Source organism: Marmota flaviventris, chromosome 3 (assembly GCF_047511675.1).
Source record: "Marmota flaviventris isolate mMarFla1 chromosome 3, mMarFla1.hap1, whole genome shotgun sequence".
NCBI lineage: Eukaryota > Metazoa > Chordata > Mammalia > Rodentia > Sciuridae > Marmota > Marmota flaviventris.
This window is the reverse complement of record NC_092500.1, coordinates 68,567,660-68,589,504: the sequence shown is the minus strand read 5'-3', so window position 1 is coordinate 68,589,504 and position 21,845 is coordinate 68,567,660. Positions and strand designations below refer to the sequence as shown.

The 21,845-nt window shown below is 46.1% G+C and overlaps 1 protein-coding gene across 1 annotated transcript in view; it reads right to left on the bottom strand.

Annotated features, from left to right (window-relative positions):
* Positions 1-21,845, bottom strand: part of Vdr (vitamin D receptor) — a 95,512-nt gene that overhangs the window by 24,449 nt on the left and 49,218 nt on the right. The window contains exons 4-5 of the mRNA XM_071609939.1: positions 14,032-14,110; positions 10,865-11,012 (exon numbers count right to left, since the gene is read on the bottom strand). Coding sequence (XP_071466040.1) covers positions 10,865-11,012; positions 14,032-14,110 — 227 coding nt within the window. The remainder of the gene's footprint in view (positions 1-10,864; positions 11,013-14,031; positions 14,111-21,845) is intronic.

Sequence of the window (21,845 nt, the reverse complement as noted above, 5' to 3'; positions counted from 1 at the left end):
CAGAGAACTTCTGAGTGTGGAGATAACAGAACCTCAAAAAGTCCCAGTCCCAGCCCTTTCTCTCCCAAAGATGAGCAAGTAGCATCATTCTCTCCAGATGACAAGACACTAATTAGGATTCTTGGGTTAAAAAAAAAAAAGACTCACTGATCATGTTCCCTGGAACACATATGGGGTTTAGGACAATCACACTCATCAGTTGACAGACTCGGTCCAATAAACAGACAGATGGGGACCAGACCAATCTGGCCATGGGATGGAGGAGAAGAGATCGGAGTGAGACTCTGCAGCAGCCCAGTTAGTCACAGATCCTCATATCCACAGGTGACCAGAGACCATTAGTGTGACCCCTTCATTTAATTAATGTGACCACTGAGGTTAGGAAACTTATCAATAAGACTATTTAGCAAAAGTTAAGGCTTTCAGATCTGGAAGTTGGGAATCTGAGACTCAGTTTCCAGATTCTTGGATTATTTTCAACTCCAGAAACTCAAAGTACTGGGTAAAACTGAGCCCACATGCAAACAGTCCCAGGAAGCAAGCCCTTGAGTGCATCTCAAGACCAAGAAGGACCCAGTGGTAGAGGAAGTAGCTGCTATTGGTTTTTAGACACTAGCTCTAGCTCTGGTATGCTTCTGTGATGACCCTCATTACCCCAGGGGACAGGAGCAGACCCAGGGTTGTGAGGGGAGGTGGAGCAGTGCCAGTCTATTAGGGGTGCCTTAGATCCATGCCCAGCCCAGCTATGGCCCAGCCTGTCCTGTAGTTACTGCCCAGAGAGTGATACAATATCGAGCCATTGTCCACCACTGTCCAACTTTTCAACTTAGCCTCAAGACCCCGATTGCAGGGATAGTTCTTTCCTGAGCAACAGCAGAATATGGAAACTGTTGGGCTACCCAGAGATCAGACAGCCACCACCACAGGCTTGGCTCTACTGCAGGACGGGCACCCCTCCCTCGCTCCTTTCCCTCCTTCCACTCAGTGGTTTTTGAGGCTTCACCTGTTACCACAAATGCCCACAATTCTCTAAACCCACTCAAAGACCAAACATTTCTAATTCAGAGAAAACTCTCATTTCCTTTTTTTTTTTTTTCTTCAAAACCAGGCATTTAGCCCAGGGGTCCAAGGAACCACTCTGTCCTCCACCCACTGTCTTGTCTGGCTCTGACCTCTTCCTGTGAAGCTTCTAGGGCCATGGGCACCAAGAAGAGCTCACAGGCGGGCTGTTGGCCTGGCCAGTGACCTGAGTCAAAGCCCCATCTGTCCCTAGCTAGGGCTGAGAGATTGCTGAGACCCCAAAAGGGGGCATCTGGAGCCCTTCAGAGGCTCCCCTGTCCTTCCTTGGGCTTTAGGGAGCCTGCCTCTGAGCCTCACCAGGGGATAGCCTCCAAAAGCGAGGTTGCCTGAAAAGAGACTTTGGCACTTCACTCTTTTTAAAAAATTGTTCTCATGTAGTTTTAAACCTGAAGCCCAATATCAGGCTTCCACACAGAAGACGTTGTAGGTAGCCACTCAGCCAAACTTCACCTTATTGCAAGAATGGACTCTACTGAGGCTGGGTTAGGAATACAAGGATTACAGAGCTGGGTTAACAGAAAACACTATACAAAGTGTAGTATGAAACTCAAGAGTATTACAAAGGATAAAGAGAGGAAGGAAGAGGAAGAAAATGAGATAGAGAAAGAGGGAAGGGAGGAGAAGGAGAATTATAAAGTTCTGGCACTTTCTAGGGGCAGGCACACAATATCACAGTAGGACTAGAACTGGGAAGAATATAGCCTGTGCTCTTGGCCCTTTTTTAAAAAAAAAATTTAGTTGTAGATGGACACAATGCCTTTATTTTATTTGTTTATTTTATGTGATGCCGGGGATGGAACCCAGTGCCTCACACTTTAGGCAAGCGCTCTACCACTGAGCCACAACTCCGACCCTCTTGGCCCTTTTTTAGGCAATGCAAAAAAAGCAGCTTATACATTTTATGGAAAGTTTTTTGTTTGTTTGTTTTTTGTTTTTGTTTTTGGTGCTAAAGATTGAACCCAGGGCTTTGCACATGCTAGGCAAGCACACTATCAGTGAGCCACACCCCATCTCTGGTGCTTTTCAATTATTATTATCATTGTTTAAAAATACAGTGACCAGGTCTTCTAAATGCAGAACCAGAGGAAGGCCTGGAAGATGGAGATTGGACACATGTTCTAGAGTGTGGGGTCAATGTTCAGGGAGGGTACAGAAAGCCCACTTGCTGATTCCAGCAACCAACCTTGGGTCCTTCATGGAATCCTGACCCAGATCCCAGGGCGACCTTTCACATGTGTCTGGTCCAATATGGATGTTTGTGGGGCCACACTCCTCTTGGCTGAGAGGCCAACTTTTTCCCTGTCCTTCCACCTTCTTTTCTTTTTTTTGTGGTGTTGGGGATTGAACCAAAGGCCTTGCTCATGCTAGGCAAGCACCTTACCACTGAGCTACACCCTCAATCCTGCCCTCCCACTTCCACACATGTGGCTGTCATCTAGTCTCTGCCCACAAGGAGTCAGGGCAGCCAGACCGCCCAGTCCTGGCTCTGTGCTTTGTCCTACAGATCCACACCCTACTCCGCCTTTCTCCCAACACTAATTGCTGAGCTGGTTTGGTTTGAGAAACAAGAGCTTTGGGATTCCGCAGGAGCCTGATGCCTCGGCTGCTCTCTGAGCTGAACCCTGTCATCCCCTGGATGGTTGGCAATTATACCCCAGCTCAGGAAGGGGGGCAGGGGTGGTGCAACAAAGCTAAATATAGACACAGTTTCTAGAAAGCCAGGGGTGAGAGAGGACATTGACCGATTCTCATGCCAGAAACCAATTCATCAAAACATGAGGAAGACAGAAAGTTCATGAAAGCGTCAAGCATAGGGGGCTGGGGCCTCAAGCCTGGGGCAGAAGGCCCTGCTCATGTAGGTGTCTCTGCCAGCAGTGTGGAGTCAAATGCCCCCTGTGGGCTCTGCTGCCGCTGAGTGTCACAGAGATCCCATGCTTGGTAAGGACACAGGAGCTGGATGGAGCCCCTGATATGAAAGACTCGGGTGAGGTGATAGAAATGTCACCTAGCTTGGGGCTGGGATTGTGGCTCAGCAGTAGAGTGCTGGCCTCACATGGCGAGGTCCTAGGTTGGATCCTCAGTACCACATAAAAATAAATAAATAAAATAAAGGTATTGTTTCTATCTATAACTAAAAAATAAGTATTAAAAAAAAAGAAATGTCACCTAGCTTGACTATGGTGGTCAATACACAATGCATATGCACAACAAAACACTGAGTTGTATCCCCTAAATACAGACTATTTCTATTTGTCAAGCATAATCAAAGGGGAAAAAAGACCAATGTCATCTGATAGGGGTCTACATGGCAGGTTTATATGTGGTGGCATTAAGGGGTTCTGAGCAGGTAGACTTAAAAAACATTTTAAAGGAAGGTTAACACTGTGAGAAAGAGCTCAGACCTCTTTTCTAGAAGGCAATTTGGCAACATAAACCAAATATGTTAAATGCACAGATCTTTTTTTTTTAATATATATATTTTTAGTTATAGATGGACACAATACCTTTATTTTATTTGTTTGTTTTTATGTGGTGCTGGGGATCGAACCCAGCATCTCACGTATGCTAGGCAAGCGCTCTACCACTGAGCCACAATCCCAGCCCTGCACAGATCTTTTAACACATTAAATCCAATTCCAGGGGTCCATCCTGCAGGTAGATCAGGGCCTGGGCTCAAGACACTGCAAAAGTGCCTGGAGACACCAGACAGAACCTACATGCCCATCATAGAGGACTTGCTTATTACACCACAGAACCTCAATACAACACCGCATGACTAAGAATGTTAAAATGGGAACAAGCTTGAAGAAATATTCTTTAGTAGATGAAAGCAAGATGCAGAGCAGTGACGACAGCATCACTCCTCTGCATGTGTCACATGTATGCACGTGCGCAAGCGCACACACACACACACACACACACACACACTGTATTTTCATGCAAAGAATCCAGAAGCAAACACAAGGGGTAACAGCAATAGCTTGTGGGAGGAGGTAGGGAACTTGAGAATTGGGTTGGGCGAAAAACCTAGGTTTTGCTTGTATATACTTTTGAACTATTAGCTTTTAAAAAAAAATTATGGACATCACTTTTTAAAAACCCTTTCCCAACATAACTATATCAAAACTAAAAATGAAAAACAGGCTTTGGCTTGATTGATCTAGGTAGTTTAAACCCTAATGCATAACCTTGGGCAAGTTACTTAACCTCTCATGCCTTAGTTTCCACATCTGTAAAACGAAACAGCCCTACAGAGGGAGTTATTATCAGGATTAAATAAAGGAACAGAGGATCAGACCTGGACAAAGTCAGTACCAAATAAAGGAAAGGGAGAGAAACTAGCAGGGAGAGGCAATGGGAGGCAGTGCTGGCAGGGGATTAAAGAGAGTTAGATTTTAACCATCCCATTGAGAATCTGAGACCCTGGAAGCAGGCATCATGTCCTACACCAATCCTCTAGTTCCTAGAGCAGGATTCTGCAGGCAGAAGAGGTTCAAAACATATTGATGCTTCATATATATATATATATATATATATATATATATATATATATACATACATATACATATACATACACACACACACACACATATATATATAAATATATATACATATATATACATACACAGACATATATGACATATATATACACATACATATATATACATACATATATACACATACATATATATAGATATAGAGACAGATAGATAGATAGTACCAGGGATTGAGTTAAATGCTCCTGAGCCACATCCCCAGACGTTTTTTTTTTTTTTTTTTTTTTTAAATTTATTTATATGCAGTGCTGAGAATTGAACCTAGTGCCTCACACATACCAGGCAAGTGCACTACCAATGAGCCCCAGCTTCAGACCCATCCCCAGACTTTTTATATTTTATTTTGAGACAGGGTCTTGCTACATTGCTTAAGGCCTTGCTAAATTGCTGAGGCTGGCTTTGAACTTTCAATCCTCTTGCCTCAGCCTCCCCAGTTGCTGGAATTACAGGTGTGTACCACCACGCCAAGCTCATATTTATTCATCATTGCTCCTGATGTTTATTGCCCCAGACCTTGTGCCGGTTACAGTAACCATTCCCTAGTTCCACTGAGCACCAACCAGTTCCCAGGGAGACTTTAATGGATAGGACAGTCTCCCAGAACCCACCGGGCCACCTCTTCCTTTTTCATATCTGATATTTAATTCTTTCTGTGCAGGGACTTCTTTTCAGAGGCCCCTGCCAGCACATCATCTTCATATCTGAGCTTCCATAGTAGAGAAGGGGAGGAACAGATAGTCTGTCCTCAAAGACACTACCAAGGAATACCAGCTATCTCCACTGAAGGCCTTCTATATCAATACTCACACATTCTCTCCAATACCTTCAACAACCTTCGGGGAAGGTATTATTCCTATTTTACAAGTGAAACAAAAAGCCACAGGAAAGTTGAATAACTTGGCTAATGTCCTACAGCTAATAAGTATGAAAGGTGGGATTAGAATGAAGATCTGTTCAACTCTAAAGCTTCTTGTCTTACATTCAACGGTTTTCATCATGAATGTACCATTTCTCAATCTGGAGCACAGGTCAAAAGCATGACCCCCTCCAACTCCCGCAAAGTCCAGAAGCAGGAGCAGAGGTTGTTTGAAGGACTTCTCGAGAATGAAGAAGCCATTGGAATATAGGCAGTCCCTAGATGGATGGTTTGGAAGTGCTGGGTAACATCTGGCCACATGTTGCACTGGCCCTACATTGCCCAAGCAGAGAGGATCCCCAGAGCATGCTGAGGGTGAATTCATGAAAATGAACTCAGATTAAAGGGCTAAATTCCTAAAGAAATAAAACAATGACCAAAAGGAACTATGAGATATTCTTCATATCTTTGCAACTCTTTCTTGACAACGCTAGTGACTTTTCCTTTCCAGATAAATGTTCTCCCAGGCTTTTGCAGGTTACCCTTGTGCCATTCATAGCTAACTGTGCTCATCCTCTTTCAACCACATCTTGGAGCACCTGAGGAGGGAGACCAGTTGACTTGGACAGGGTTCTTTCCAGTAGCAATGACTTCCTGGTGAGCCATTTACTTATGCCCATGGAATGCTCTGTGTGGCCTTTCCTAAAATTTTTTTTCCCTATTTCCTCTGCTGCCTGCAAGCACTTTGGGTTTTAATTACCTGGAAATTTGCCCTATTTCTCTGTGTTTCCCTTCATGTCAACATTCCTTTTTTTTTTAAAAAAAAAATAATATTTATTTTTAGTTTTAGGTGGACACAAAATATCTTTATTTTACATTTTGGTTCTCAGGATCGAATCCAGTGCTTGATGCATCATGCTAGGGGAACACTTTACCACTGAGCCATAACTCCAGCCCCCATGTCAACATTCTTAAAGAGCTACACCTATCAACTGGGTGAACTTCCTGAAAGCTAGAACATTCCTCATGTTTCTGGATACTTACCAGTCTGCTTTTTAGACCCTGCTCTCCACAGGACCAGTAATTAACAAGGTCCCTGAGGACTTTGAGCTAGCAAACAAGAACATATTTCTCCACCCTGTTATCTTAGAGCTTGCAGAAAACAGCTTCACAGTGTCTTAATTAAGGAGGTAACAACAGGGAGGAAGAAGACAAGATAGAGAGACAAACAATGAATTGTTTCTCAACCTACCTCCCAAGATCACCTCTTAGACTTCACCATCAATCTTGATTCATTTACATCCATATATATGGATCATCCACTATATATGATTTGTAATAGATCTACATATTTTTGTCCTTCCTCTTGCTATCTGCTCTGGTTAACGCATAGCTAAGAAGTTCTCAACCATCTACAAGCTTATCTGGACAGACCTTTTATTCATGTTGGAAATATCATCTTTCTCTGACAAAGTCCACATACTCCAGAAGAGTAGGAAGCAGATGCAACAGGAAATAGCTTACAGGAGGAATTGACCAGCAATGACCTCTAATTCCTGACCACAAATCAATAGAACAATGGTCCAATCTTCTAATCTTCATTATTGCCCTTTGGTTTGATTAGGTTGAGACTTGGACTTAGCTTGGGATGAACTAGCTCCTAGAGCAATTTAGCTTGACTATCTTAGAAGCTAAACCAAACACTAAAATGATCAAATAGGATGGCCAGTCTCCAGAGCTTGGAAACCAGCCAGTGACCCACCATTAAAGCAATGTTTCCCAAGAGTTTCCATGATAAGGGTTGAGTCTCCTTAAGAACAAGGACTTGGTGTCACTCATCTTTGAGTCCCTGAGGAGGGGGTGCCTGACACAGAGAAGGTACCAGCTACTTCCTGGGACCCAAACTGCATAAACAGACAAAAGTGACAACAAGATTCTTAGGCAACTATCTGAACTGGCTAATGTGAAAAAATTCCAAATAAAGTTTGAATAAAGCAAAGGAGGAGAAGCAAAGGGGGTGGGGAAGAAGGGACATGATGGAGATAAAATCAATTCTTGTTATTCACAGTCATTATGATCTATAAAGTCACTGTGAACACTGGGTTAGTGAATATTGGGGGAAATACTGGGTTAGGTGCTGGTCACATTTTCATCAACTGACGAACCTTGATTTACATGTACTTTCTGTCTAAAGGTGCCTTACTTAATATACAGTTGATTTATTAATATTGAGCCAACATTCAACAGCTCATGTCTGAAGGAAGCTTGTCTAACATACGTGATCTTTCCTTAGGACACTTCATGGCTTTCTTGTGCTTAAAAATACTTAGCAGCACTTCAGCGCTGTGTGTGGGAACCATTTTAAGTCCTGAAATCACCAAAAACAAAGAATTCAAAAAGATATAGCACTAAGTGAATTGCTAAAACAAACAAACAAACAAACAAAACCCCACTTGTTTATAGTATGAGAACTGAAATAGCATCAGGTGACTCATTTCTGCACAGATCCGTAAGTGCCATAAAAGTACTTCAAGTACTGATTATGGTAACTTTTAGCAAGTGGGCAAATTTTCTTTTTTTTTTTTTTTTTTAGAGAATTTTTTTAATGTTTATTTTTTAATTATCGGCAGACACAACATCTTTCTTTGTACGTGGTGCTGAGGATCGAACCCGGGCCGCACGCATGCCAGGCGAGCGCGCTACCGCTTGAGCCACATCCCCAGCCCGCAAGTGGGCAAATTTTCAAGCACAAATCCACAAATAAGGAAGATCAGCTGTATGTATATCTGTGTGTTTGTGGGCTTATTTATTTACTTTTATTTGTAGATTAAACAATATTCAAGACAAACTCAAAGATGTTGGCTATTTATTTATTTTTGTGTTCCTGGGAATTAAGTCCTAGGGTGCTCTACCACTGAGCTACATGTCAGCCCCCTTCTTTGTATTTTTTGAGATAGAGTCTAAGTTGCTGAGGCTGGCCTTGAACTTATTATCCTTCTACCTCAGCCTCCCAAGTTGTTGGATTACAGGTGTGAGCCACCATGCCCAGCAAGAGATGTTGTTGCCTCTTTAAAAAGTGCAGCCTGGCTTAGTCACCAAGACACGGAGAGTGAAGCTAGAAGGTAGAGAGAAGAGTAACAAGACAAAAGCAACTTGCTCCCCACAATGGCAGCCCCTGAAAGCAGTGGTGGTAGTAATCAGCTAGCAGCAGACCCTAAGGGGTCCAGTCTAGAAGGGCTGAGGAGGTTATGTGCTCTCAAGCAAAACAATTGTATTGTTGGTCTATAGTGACATGCATGTGATGCATGTGCAAATGTAGCACCCCTGTCCATTCTGCCATCTCCCACACTTGGCCTTGGGCATGTCAGGACCAGTCCTCTCACCATCTGGAGGCCTCACACAGTCCTATCCTGAGGTTCCTGCATTCAGTGTTCTATCCCAGGGCAGCAACCACAGGTACATGGGAGTTAGAGCTACCCTAGTGAGGAACAGACCTCCAATATGTCATAATCCAACAAGTGATCACCTACGGGCTCCATTTTGAGAGCTGGATCCCAGGGGAAGAGAGAGATGGAAAGAGTCAGGTGATTTGGGGGTAGAAGCTTCATAAATTAAACAAGCAGCCCAAAGAGCTGTTGGGGACATTTTCTTTACAGATTGGTGACATATGCTATTTGGTGAGAATCTCCATTTTGGCAGCTCCTACCCAATGTCTTTTCAAATCTGGTGAAGAAGTGAGTGAAAACAAAACAAAACACAAGGAGCATGGCCAGAGAATGAATGGCCAAGGAGACATTAGTGGATGCTTAAGGGCATCAGTATTGGCTCATCAGGCTCAAAAATTATATCCTTATATTGAGATTCGTATTTTTCAAAGCACTTTTATATAAGTCATCTCATTAATTTCCAGATTAAATTTGTATCATTGAGGGGTCAGATATTAATACACACATATAATCAGTTAACTGAAACACAGGGAAGTCAAGTTATCTGAGCAAGGACATACAATGAATGGCACCAGCCAGCCCTGCAGCCCATGATTTCCTGACTGACTGCATGCCAGGAAGCGGCTCTCAAGTGTGGACCTAGACCCCTCAATTATCTCTTCCAAGGCAGTCCCCCCCATTCACAGCCCCTGGCAGGAAGGGGTGTAGGTAGTACCTAGTACAAAGGGCCCAAGCTCTGGAAGGCCCACCTAGGGGAAGTGTGGGCTTCCGCCCTAAGGACTGACAGATGTGGCAACAGGACCCAGAGCCAGTGATGCTGCTGGTCTGGTTCCCCGAGTTGGGGAACAGCCTGCCAGGAAGGCAAGCCGGCAACCTGTGCCAGGCCAAACAGGCAATTAGCACCCACAGAAACCCTGCTGCCCAGCAACTGCTCAGGGCCATGAAACCCTGGGCCTGCTGGTTCCTGGGCAGAGGGTAGGTGAGTGGGGAGCTGGAGGAGAGTCCCACACAAGGGCCCTGCACTTGGCTTTACTCTGCCCCCAAGGTCAGGTGAGTTTGTCAGTTCAGGCAGGGGCCAGGTGGGCCTCAGAATACTGTCCTTTTTCCAGAATCGATTTGCTCTTGCCTTTCTTGGTGGTTAGAGCCCCGTTCTCCTCTTTACCCACCTCCAGTCAAGGTGATTTTTCTGGCTGCTTGTTTTCTAATATTTGCCAAATGCTAATTTTTTATAGTTCCCACTTCCACCAAACAATCCATCACTTTCCCATCTTCCCTCTGTGCCTTTAGATAGAAGCATCCTTCAGTCTTCCTAGCACTTTCCCCAGATTGTCTGCACTTGTAATCCCAAGAAGAGCAGAGGCTGCTGGAAGAGACACCAGCCCTGATTGACCCAATTGGGAGTGCTGGTACATTCCTGGCACTGCCTATACACTCAACCTGGGACAAGCCAGCCATGGATAAGGAGCTGGGTGCAAATCAGACGCAGTGGCCCAGCCGGGGGTGCATTCTCCCTTGTTCCAAGGAACAGTTTGGATTGGATGGGAAGGTAAGCTCTGAAGCCAAGCTCTGGGGCTTCCTCAAAGTCATTGTCTGACTTTTAGATTTGGAAGCTTCAATCCATCAACCAAGGAGAAAAAGGACAGACCCACATGAGTCAGTGCAGGTGTCTGGGTCAAGGGCTAGAGGACAGAAACACAACCATCTTAGGAAAGCAACTTCTGAGGGGTTAGAGACCACAGCTGGAGCTGAGAGGAGGTGGGAAGAAGAAACCTCTCACCAAAGCCCTATTGCTACCAGTGACTGTGAGGGCTGGCATGTTCCATGGACACGATGAGGAAGGAGAATTGGAAAGTGCAGGGGTCTTCTTCAAGGGAAAATCTTGCTCATCTTCTCTTGCCCTCAGGGGAACCTGGTAAGAGACTCACCTGAAGAAGCCTTTACAGCCTTCACAGGTCATAGCATTGAAGTGGAAGCCTGTGGCTCGGTCTCCACACACCCCACAGATCCGGGGCACATTCCGGTCAAAGTCACCAGGGTCAGGCAGGGAAGTGCTGGCTGCCATCGCCTCCATCCCTGCAAGAATGGTAGTCAGGCCACAGCTAGGGTCAGAGTCAGCTCCAGGGCCAGCTGGCATCCTTTTGCATCGCCATCCTGCCAGAGAGCTCAGCAAAGCCTGGCAGCTCCCTGGGGCCCAAGACAGAGCGTGAGTTCTTTGGAGCTCTCACTGTGTGGCTCTCCTTCCCCAGCTAGCTCAGAGCAAGGCTGGGAATCAAACTGCCTGGGTTCAAATACTGTATCAGCAGGGCTCCTTTAGGTGAGGTACTTGGCCTCTTTATGGCCCCACAGTCCTCATCTAAAGGCATTTTACTTCATAGGGTGCACAGAAAGGTGACCCCAGTGAACACTTACATGATGCTGGTACCAGCTGCAACTCAGTAGCAGATGCCCCCATCTTTTCCACTGTGCCCTTCAAGAGAAAAAATGGGAGTCCCCTAATGCCCAACCCTGAACCCTTGTCATTCCAGATCTTGCTCCTTGCAGCATGTCCTGATATGAAGGTAAGAAAAATCTTTCCCCCTGTTTTTTTTTTTTTTTTGCAATAACATTTAACATTATATTGAACGTCCTTCTGAGTAATGTGAGTCATATACAATTAACTAATTTTGTTTTCAGAGATGGCTTTTATAAATAGACACTATCATCTAGAGATGGATTTCACACTTGAGGAAAGGGGAGAGGGAACAAAATGTTACAACGCTGGGAAGCCCTTCTCAGGAAGTGGCTAACCACTCTTCCATTAGGCAGATTGGGCCCTTGGCTTCGCCTGCCACTTCCACGATCCAACCGCTGTTAGGCTCCGAGCCAATTCTGGGACACTAAGCCCTCCCCCAAATGCTTTCAGACTCTGCTACCTTCCAGTTTTCCCCATTATATCTTTTTTTGGGGGGGGGAGGGGGATGGTACCAGGGATTGAACCCAAGGGCACTTAACACTGAACCACACCCCAGCTCCTTTTTTAAAAAAAATCTTGAGACAGGGTCTCACTAGATTTCTGCAGCTTTGCTAAGTTGCTGAGGCTGGCTTTGAACTTGTGATCCTCCTACTTCAGCCTCCCAAGCTGCTGGGATTTTAGGCTTATGGCTTCCCCATTTTATCTGAATCCTTATAAGGGCCATCACAGGTTTAAGTGGCTCCTCTGCCCCAACACAAGAGGGTTACTCAGGATTAGAAAAAAAGTAAGAGAGAAAGCCAGAAAGAAGGGATGAGTATCCCTATTCCTACCCAGGCCACCATTTTTTCCCATCCCCCCGGGGGAAGGGGTAGATTCTGGGTCTCTCAAGATGGGGTGCTGAGCTGCTTTTCAATGACTAGTCTCTGAACCAGGTTTGGAATAGGAAGGCTCATTAGAGTCTAATTTCACTGCATCCTCATGCGCTCCTCCCAGGTAGGTGCTGCTGCTCCCACCGCCTTATAAGTGAGACCCAGAGAAGCCCAGACCTGGAGGCATCTCCAGCAACTATTACCTACTGCCAAATGGACAAAAAAAATCCATATTCTCTCTCTCTTTCTCTCTCTCTCTCTCTCTCTCTCTCTCTCTCTCTCTCTCAATTTTGCAAAGAGCTTTGTGCTCAGGGAAGGAAACTGGGCAGATAAGCAAGGATATGTCATTGTCAGTCCCAAAGGGATGGAGGGAATCCTGATCAGACTAACAACGATCCCTTAATCTTTTCTTTCAGCTTTTCTTTTTCTGGGAACTTTAATGTAATAATGATGACACTATTACCCATCCATTTTATAGTTAGATTTATATTTGTTAAACTCCTCTCTCTCTCTACTAAAACACAATGTCTAGTTTTATTTTATTATTTTATTTTTGGTATTAGGATTGAATCCAGGGCACTTTACCACTGAGCTATGTATCCAGCTCATTTTATTGTTTTATTTTGAGTCAGGGCCTCACTAAGTTGCTTAGGGCCTTGTTAAATTTCTGAAACTGGCCTCAAATTTGGGATCCTCCTGTCTCAGCCTCCTGAGTCATTAGAATTACAGGTTTATGCCACTGTGCATAGCAATATCTATGCCATATATGCCCATCTACACATACATAAAATATTTTTAAATTTTAAAACAATTAAAAATAAAAGAAAAATTGCCTCTGGGTCTGTCAACAACATCCCCATAGACTATTCCAAGTCCAAGCTGACTTCTGTAAGTTTCTAGGACATCTAGGCATCCAAGAGGTAGGCAGGGATCCCAGAGCCCGGTACCATAGTGGGGTAATAGGAGAAACTGTCTAGGATGCTTGTGGCTTAACTTTGGTCGACTGACATGAAGAAGCTCAGAATCATCAGGATGTTGCTACAGAGTCTGGGTCATCCAGACTCCCCAACATCCGGTGGATTTGGTGAAAACAAAAAAATAGGAGGTGGAGAGGAATACTAACCAAATCATTTCAACAAGGGTTCAGCAGCACATGGCCTCATTGGAGACATTATGACTCAAGCGAGTTGGAACTGCACAATGCCATGGTATGTCAAGCTGCAGTCCTGCAGGGGCTGAGGCACTGTCTGAGAGTCAGGAGGTCTCCTGGCATGGGGGCAAGGGCCTAGGCACTGGGCTAGGTTGCACAGAAAGGTTGGATCAGCTGCTAGAGAGCCACAGTGATTAGGACCATTTCAACAGAGCTGAGAGCAGCCCCAGCCCTGCTTGGGGTTACTTGCTGCCATAGAAAGCCAGCGCCCAAGGCCTGAGTCCAGGTGTGAAGGGGCCCAGAGTTCTGTGGCTTGAGAACTTAAAGTACCAGAAGAGATAGGCAGAGACTACAGGGGGCAGGAGAAAGAGGAGATAGGAGCTAGCTAGGAAATGTCAAACATAGACGCCCTGGGGTTCCCCTCCTTGCCAAGCCACTCTCTGAACTGCCACCACGCCCCATGTGCTTGTGGGTCTCAGCTGCACATTCTGTTGACCCCCATTTGCAAAGGCCCAGACAGTATACTCCCTTCCTTCTCCTCCCCACCCGCTTCCTATAACATATCCCTGCCCCTTGAAAACAGCAATCCAGGGAGGTTGCAGCTGATGAGGCCATACCTACCTGAAAGAGCAGGGAGCAGGTTCGTGGAGCCCAAGAGTACTCCTCTGTGAGGTCTCACAGATGCATCCAACCAAGGACCCTAAAATGAAGAAGGGGAGACATTTTATCTAGTCTTGGGCTAATCTCCCAGGCAGTCTTCCAAGGAGCACAAGGTACAGATTCTTTCCAGGGATGTTAGGCCTCAAACCAGGGACTGAAAACTTGAGACTGACATGGGGGCAGATATGCCATGTTGTCATTGGAAGAGGTGATGGGGTGGGAGGTGAGTGGCACCCAGAGGCAGGGAGCAGCATGAAGGAGTGGGAAGGGTTGAGGGTGGCAACTAGAACTGGGCAGATGTGGACTGGGGATGTAGCTCAGTGATACAGCACTTGCCTGTATGCGTGAGGTACTGGGTTTAATCCCTAGCACCACAATAAACAAATAAATAATCAAACAAACAAATAAATGAATGAATGAATGAACAAACTGGGCAAATGCAAACAGCCCCCCCCCCCCCCCCCCCCGCTTAGGCCCTCCTCCTCAACTCATAGCTAAGGGAGGAAGGACCTTTTTCTAAAGGAGATCTGTTCATTCCACTGCTCCCATCCCTAGGTTTTGAGGATGCCCTGAGAAGCAGAGCCATAGGGTGGCCTGGCACACTGCTGAGAGGGGGAAGGAGATTGTTCCCCAAGCAGGATGGCAGAGGAGTCTCCAGAAGCTAGGAACCACTAGGGCTGAGATGGCTGCCCGGGGTCCTGGCCTCTTGGGATGGCTTCAAAGGCAGGTGTCTGGGTCTCCTGTCTGTGGAGCCTGGGTGTAGGCGGAGCAGATGCTGCAGGGGTTAAAAACAGCAACATATTGCTTTCAAACAGGATGTTTCCTGCCACTTTTAGCTCTTTCCCAGACATGCCTAACACTCCAGCCTTAGTAAAGGCTGAGGGAGGGCTGATTCTGGTGCCCAGACTCTGGGTCTTAGTGGCATGACAAGTCACCAAGGTGGAGCTGGCAGAATTTCACCCTCCCCACTTCTACCCATGAGACAGACAGATACACGCGCGCACACACACACACACACATACACACACACACACACACACTTCCTCCCTTTCTTGATGTATTTCTGGGGAAATACATAGCTATGTAACCCAACCCTGAACCTTGGCAAAGGCCTTTGAGCCAAACCGCAGGTGGGGAGGGTCTTGTCACTCAGGTTTTGCTTCCCTTCAGAGACCCCTCTCTCCTAGTGACCTGACTAGACAGGGAAGGGGAGAGCTCCAAGGGGCTTCCAAGACTTGGGGACAATCCTAGAACTGCTAGCCACTGAGCCCATTTTCCACCTGTCAGGTACTGCCAGCCCCCAGGGAACATCCAAGGAAAATGCCAGTGGAGCCCAAGAGTACTCCTCTGTGAGGATGACTGACGAGCTGAGTGGGTTGGATTACTACCTCCCAGGGCCATGGGTGGTGGGAGGTATGCCTGCTAGGGACATGCTCTCCTTTGCTCCCTCTGCTCACATGACCCATGTCCCCTGGCTGACCATGCTCTTCTGGATTCTACTCAATATCCTTATGGATTTCTTGGGCTCTCTACCCAATCTTCAGGAAGACTGGGGTGAGAACAAAGTGGGAACAGAGAGGACCACTGCTTTCCTGTCCTCAGATCCTAAGGTTTTTAGAGGTCAGAGGTGATAACTACTCTTGAACTTAAAAAAAAAAAAAAGTTACAAAGTATCCACAGTGTGCCTGCCAAGCCTGGTAAGTGCTGCACCCTTTATTACAATTAACGCTTACAACAGTTCTGGGAGGTGCAGAGTAGTCCCATTTCAAAGGCGGCAAAATCAAAGTTTGGGGCACTTTGAGTGACTTGCCAGTCCCAGGGCCAGGCAAGTGGTGGTACCAGGCAAGGCCAAATGAGGGCAGGCTGATGGTAACACCCAAGTTCTTCCTTGGCCTCCCATTTCCATTGATGATCATCAGAGCAGGCACCTATTGCTCTGTACTGGGTCCTGCTCCAAGTTCTTCATGCATACTTACTCATTTAACCCTCACCACAACCTCATCAGGAGGGTCCTGTTATTATCTCTATCTTAGGGATGGAAAATTGAAGCATGGGAAAGTGGATCATCTTTGGAGCCAGAGTTTGAAACAAGGCAGCTTAGCTCTGAGTCTCCACTCTGCTACATTTCCTAAGAGAAATATTTTAATCATTTCCCCAGCCCCAATCCCTGGACACCCTTCACCTCCACGAAGTCAGGGAACAATGCAGAGAACAATCTCCAGGTCATGAGGGAAGAATGTTGTGGCTCTTTTCCTTCCAAGGATCCCCAGGCCAGGGGATGGCAGGCTTCAGTCAGGATCTGCTTTCCACCAATCAGCCCCTCATCTGGGGAAGCTCTGTTCAACAGATGGTCCCTTCCTTCCCACTCAACTTTTCAGTACTGGATGACTCTTTTAGGAGCGATTACCGTAGATTGAACTTCTAGATCCAAGTGCAGATTGATAAGAAAGTAGAGCAAAGACACAGAATTGAAAAGAGGACAGGTCGTAAAAATCACTTCATGTTCCCCTAATCACGTCATGCGCTCTCCCACACCCACCAGCAATCATGTTCTGAGTACAGAAAATATCCCACTGCTTTTGCAACCCCTTCCTGACCCTGCTTTAGAAATTCTGAAACCCTCAGCACTGAGCTTTGGAGAAGCAGGAGGAAGGAGCCCAACTCTGCAGAAAGTCTCTTGCTTCCATTCCTCCAGAGACTAAATCTCACGTCCAAACCTCTCTGTGACCCTGGCCTTGACCCCAGTCCCGGCAAGAAATGAGAAGATCATGTTGTTCCTTCTAGTCACGGAAACCACAACCACTGCCTGCCAACTCACACAGCAGGCACCCATCTTCCGGCAGCTTCTGTTCAATGGGCATCCTTGGGAAGAGCCTTGCCCAAGATTTTTTTTTTTTCCAGAAGTGGTTTTGGGGTGTCCTGAGAAGACAAGGATCAAAATCTTCATCTCCTTCCTGCCCTGGGCTCATTTTAACTCTACCACATTGATTGGACCTGCCTCTGAGTCCTGAGGATGGTATGGCTATGACTCTGAGGAGGACCCAGGGGTGGACAAGAGGCTTACCACTAATGTCTTTTCCAGCTCTGAAAGTGTGTGACTCCAAGACCAGAATTCCCATCATGATGAGGACTTCAATGAAATGCATTCACGGAGCTTTCTCCCTGACGCCTCAGACGAGACCCAACACACCTGTCTGAGCAACTGAGAACTACTATCCTCAGACGCTAATGACCAGGAAAGGCATGAAAGATGTGGCCCCAATGAACCCCAGTGGATAATGGGTACCCAGGAGTAGGGTTCTCAGTCAGGACGAGACCTGAGTAATCAAAACTGGAATTTCTAATTGTTGACATTGGCTCAAAGTTCCCACTCCTTCTAGAAAGAAATAGAAAGCTAAGCAATTTCACTACAGAGAAAGAGGTGTTTTTTTTTTGTTTTTTTTTTTTTTCCTTAAAATTGGCACACACAGGGGCTGGGGTTGTGGCTCAGCAGTAGAGTGCTTGCCTAGCAAGTGCGGCGCTCTGAGTTCAATCCTCAGTACCACATAAAAATAAAATAAAGGTATTGTGTCCAACTACAACTAAAACAGAATATTTTTTTAAAAAATTGGCACACACAGAGGGAACCACATGTGGGACTCTCTCTGGAGCAGACAGGTCTGCATGTCCACCCTTCTTGACAATTTTCATTTCCTCATCCTTTTGGCTTGGCCCATGGCATGCTGAGCACTGTGTGACCTACCCAGCTCTTCATCTTTCATCTCTTTATCCTATCATGTAACTGAAGCATAGTGTTATCATGGCTAGCTAAGGTGATGCCCTTTCTTCCTTCTCTACCCCTCCCCCGCCAGCATGTGCCCATTTTCTTTTCCAGAACAATCTCAGCATTATTTCCCCCACCAAAAAAAAAAAAAAAAAAAAAAAAACTGGCAGGGGGATGCTGTGGGTAGAGAAAAAATAAGGGAAAGAGGGGAGAGGATGTACTGTATAAATAGTCAGTCGTATGTAAGCTCCTACTTTGTCCTACTGTCTCCCCAGCTCCTCCATACATATATATTTTTAGACACGGGTGAGAATGGTTGAAAATCATTTTCTACAGGCTACAAGATCCAAAGCAAAAACAACAGATATTAGTCATTCCAGGAAATAGCAAGATTAGAAGACAATTTAGCACTACCTTTTCCAACCATCTTAAAATCCCTTCTTATTCTAAACAAAGGGTTTCCTGGCCTGTGCTTGAATATGTGTCCTAATGGAGAGCCATCTCCCATGGCAATCCACTCTCTCTGAATGACTGTATGCTTATAAAATGCATCACTATGCACAGCTGAAATATTCCCTGTAGCTTTCAGTTGCTGGTCCTAGACCAGCTCTGTATAGCTACAGAAGATGAACCTACTAGGCCATTTACACAAGGCCTCTAGAGGAGCACTTGGAGGGGCCACCAATTGGTATCACTGTGAAAATTAGAAAAAGAAGCTTAGTCCTCAATACACTTTTCTCCCATCAGTCAGAAAGTTGTCATTAAAAAATACAAAAATCTGCGGGGCATGATGGCACACACCTGTAATCCCAGCAGCTTGGGTATCTGAGGCAGGAGGATCACAAGTTCAAAGCCAGCCTCAGCAAAAGCAAGGCTCTAAGCAACTCTGTGAGATCCTATCTCTAAATAAAATACAAAATAGGGGTGGGGATGTGGCTCAGTAGTTGAGTGCCCCTGAGTTCAATCTCTTTTTACCCACCCCCACCCCAAAATCTACAATGCCCATGTTTGTAGTAGGGGGAGAAGGAGAAGATGGAAGATAGCCTGGGCTATCATTAATTTTGAATGAGACTTCATAAACTTGCTAGGTATGATCATGATTCCCACAACAGGAAGTAAGGCAGTTAAGTGCAGACCACATCGGCCACAGCAGCCTTCACCTGGGAAGCAGCTCCCAGCACAGGGAAAGGGCTCTTGGAAGCATGTACATAGCTGCCTGTGCTCCTGCCAATGCTCCCTGTCTCCTCTATCTGCAGTTCTGTGGTTTCCGGGGAAGATGGCCCTCAGTACCACAGCCCAAAGCACATTTGTAAGGCCTACCAAACATACTTACCCACCAGCTGAGCAATGGGAAAGTAAGCGGCAGATGGTTCAGTAGTGGCAGGAGGGAGTTAACTCCTGAAGGCGGTTCTTAATCAACCCTTTTGGGTCTATGCATCACCTTTGATGATCTGTTAAAGTCATGGACTGACACCATACAGTGTCAGAGGCTAGTGGGTCACTCCATAGAAAAGGGCTCTAAACTCCCATTCACCAAGACTCTTTCTTGGCTGACTGTCCCATCATTCTTGGGTATAGAGTAGCATCTTGGAGCTGAGCAGAACTCAGAGGCAGGAGGCCCCAGGCAGTGGGGCAGTAGACACATGGCTTCCTTAAGTAGTTTCCACTTCTTATCAGCAACAATTATTCCTGCAAGCTGCTTTTTTCCAGTGGAAACTCTGCCCTCAGCTTTGTCAACAAGATTTCTGGGCTGATTACTGCTCTCCAGGTAACAGGCAGGCTATGCCCTGTCACTGCTGGAAAGTATGGGCAGCCACCACAGTGGCCAGTGAGGCATAGGGAATTGACCCCATCATAAACTGTAAAACCAATCACTCTGGTTTTACAGCCGAGGAAACCGAAGCCATCAGAGGGAAAGTGACTTGTTCAAGGCCACATAATAGGGGAATGTGTTTCCCCATTTTGCACTCTGGTCAAGTTTGGAGGACTCTAATTGCTGGCCTCAGATGCTTCTAGAAGAGTGTGGCATGGGGGAGAAATGGCTATGGGGCCCTGTATGTATTTCACTATTCAGCAGAGGAGAGTTGTGGAAAGGCCTGATGAAAGGCCCTGATGAAGATTTAATGGGAACTACCCAACACTGACTCCTTCCTTACAACCAATACAGAGAATCAGAAAGGATGAGATCACTCGCTCCCATCTGACCAAGTCCAGCTTCTGGCTCCAGTCTTGAAGGCCAAAGACATGGATAAGAACTCAAGACAGCCATAAAGTATTTTAGAGAGAAGTGGGATTTGCCTGGCTTTGTCTTTCCCTACTCTAGATGGATTTTCCTGAGATATTAGGATGGAAGTATTTCTCAAGTATATCTGCTACGGGCAAAAGTCAATGGGACTAAGGAGGTTATTTGTCCAGTGACTTGGGGACCAAGAAATAGAGATTAGGCAGCCTCACAGGGAAAGCATCAAAAATACAGGGAAAGAAGGTCCAGCCTTCTCTGAGAATTCAAAAACTGCTATTGCTGGTACAGCTGATGACTAAATGATATTTTCATTAAATTTTTTTCAAAGCCTTTGAGACAATAGCAAAGAGTTTTGCTTTCTTCCAGGACACCCTCAAGCCCACCTTTGGCATCCCTGTGTGCCTGTCTCCAGGCTAAGCATTTGCCTTAATGCTGTGACCTCTAAGGCTTGAGTTCCCATCTGTCTCAGACAGATTACTCCAAGGCCTTCCCCTCTCTATCCAATCCACCCTGGCCACTCACTTTCCTTGTAGGACCCTTGCAATCTCTGAATAACTCACTCTCCCTGCATTGTGTAACAGGTCAGTATCCCCATCTTGGGTCTTGGCAGCTCCTAGGACTGGTGATCCTTGGCCTGAGATCCCTTGCTTACATCTAGTCACCTTGACCAGCTGGGTACCCTTGGCTACCAACCACAGTCCAGCTTCCCCAAGTCCATTCCTGTTTCCTTGTCTATAAACTGGGATATGACAGTAACTGATTCTCAGGGCTGCTGTGGGCTGACCTCTGAGGAACACTCACACAGGGGCCTCGTACCTGCAAACTAATAAAGTTAGCTATCACTGCCAGAATTGTGTTGCAGAGTATCACTGGAGAACCCAGGACAATGAGGAGAAAAGCTGCAGGCCCCAGAGAAGCACTGTGAAGGATCAGAAATCTGCTGTTGGTCCTAAAAGGTCCACCCCAAACAAACATTTCCCAGAAAGCCACATTTTTGCTGATCTGAGAAAAAATTGACCACCCCATATGCTGTGGCTTTCAAAATTCTGGCTGCTCCAAGTGGATGGAAATGGGTCATTTTAATCTTTCTCCCCAAAAGCAGAATCTCGACTTTCCTTCCCCAAGGAAGATAAGGCCTGTGGTCCTCAAGGTGTTACTGATACTAACCCTTTGTGCCCATCATTCTTTCTCTCCCCCTCTCCTCTAGTGTCACCTCCTCCCACTTCCCCGATCATCTTGTGCTTGTCCCCAATTATGCATCTGTTCTCACTCTAGCAGCACCTGAAACATGACAACCTCTGAAAGGCCCCAGTATGTCATCAGGGCAATAGCAGCCCTCACCCGACTCCTGCCGACCAGCGCATGCAGCAGAAAGCAGAGGACAGGGAAAGGCTGAGGTGGGTGCCAAGGGGCTGGAGCTGGCAGGTGACAGGAAGTAGCTTGACCTAGACACTAGGCTTGTTCTGAACTCCTGGATACTTCAGCTCTTAGAGGCCTGAGAAGGCCATTTGGTTATTCTGGGGTAGATTCTGAGGCCTATGTCAGAATCAGAGAAGGGTACCTGGGGTCCTCTGAGATGGACAGGGAACTTCAGACCCAAATGGGGTTGATTTACCCAAAGGTATCATCTCCTTCTTCTGGATTATTAGTGAGGGTGTGGACACTTCCCATATTCATGAAGTGTCTCAGGGCCTAGGTCAAGTGAGAGGTTCCCTTTTACTTCAGAGTGCAGCAGCAGTCACCCCAAGTCAATTCTAGCTTCTACCCACT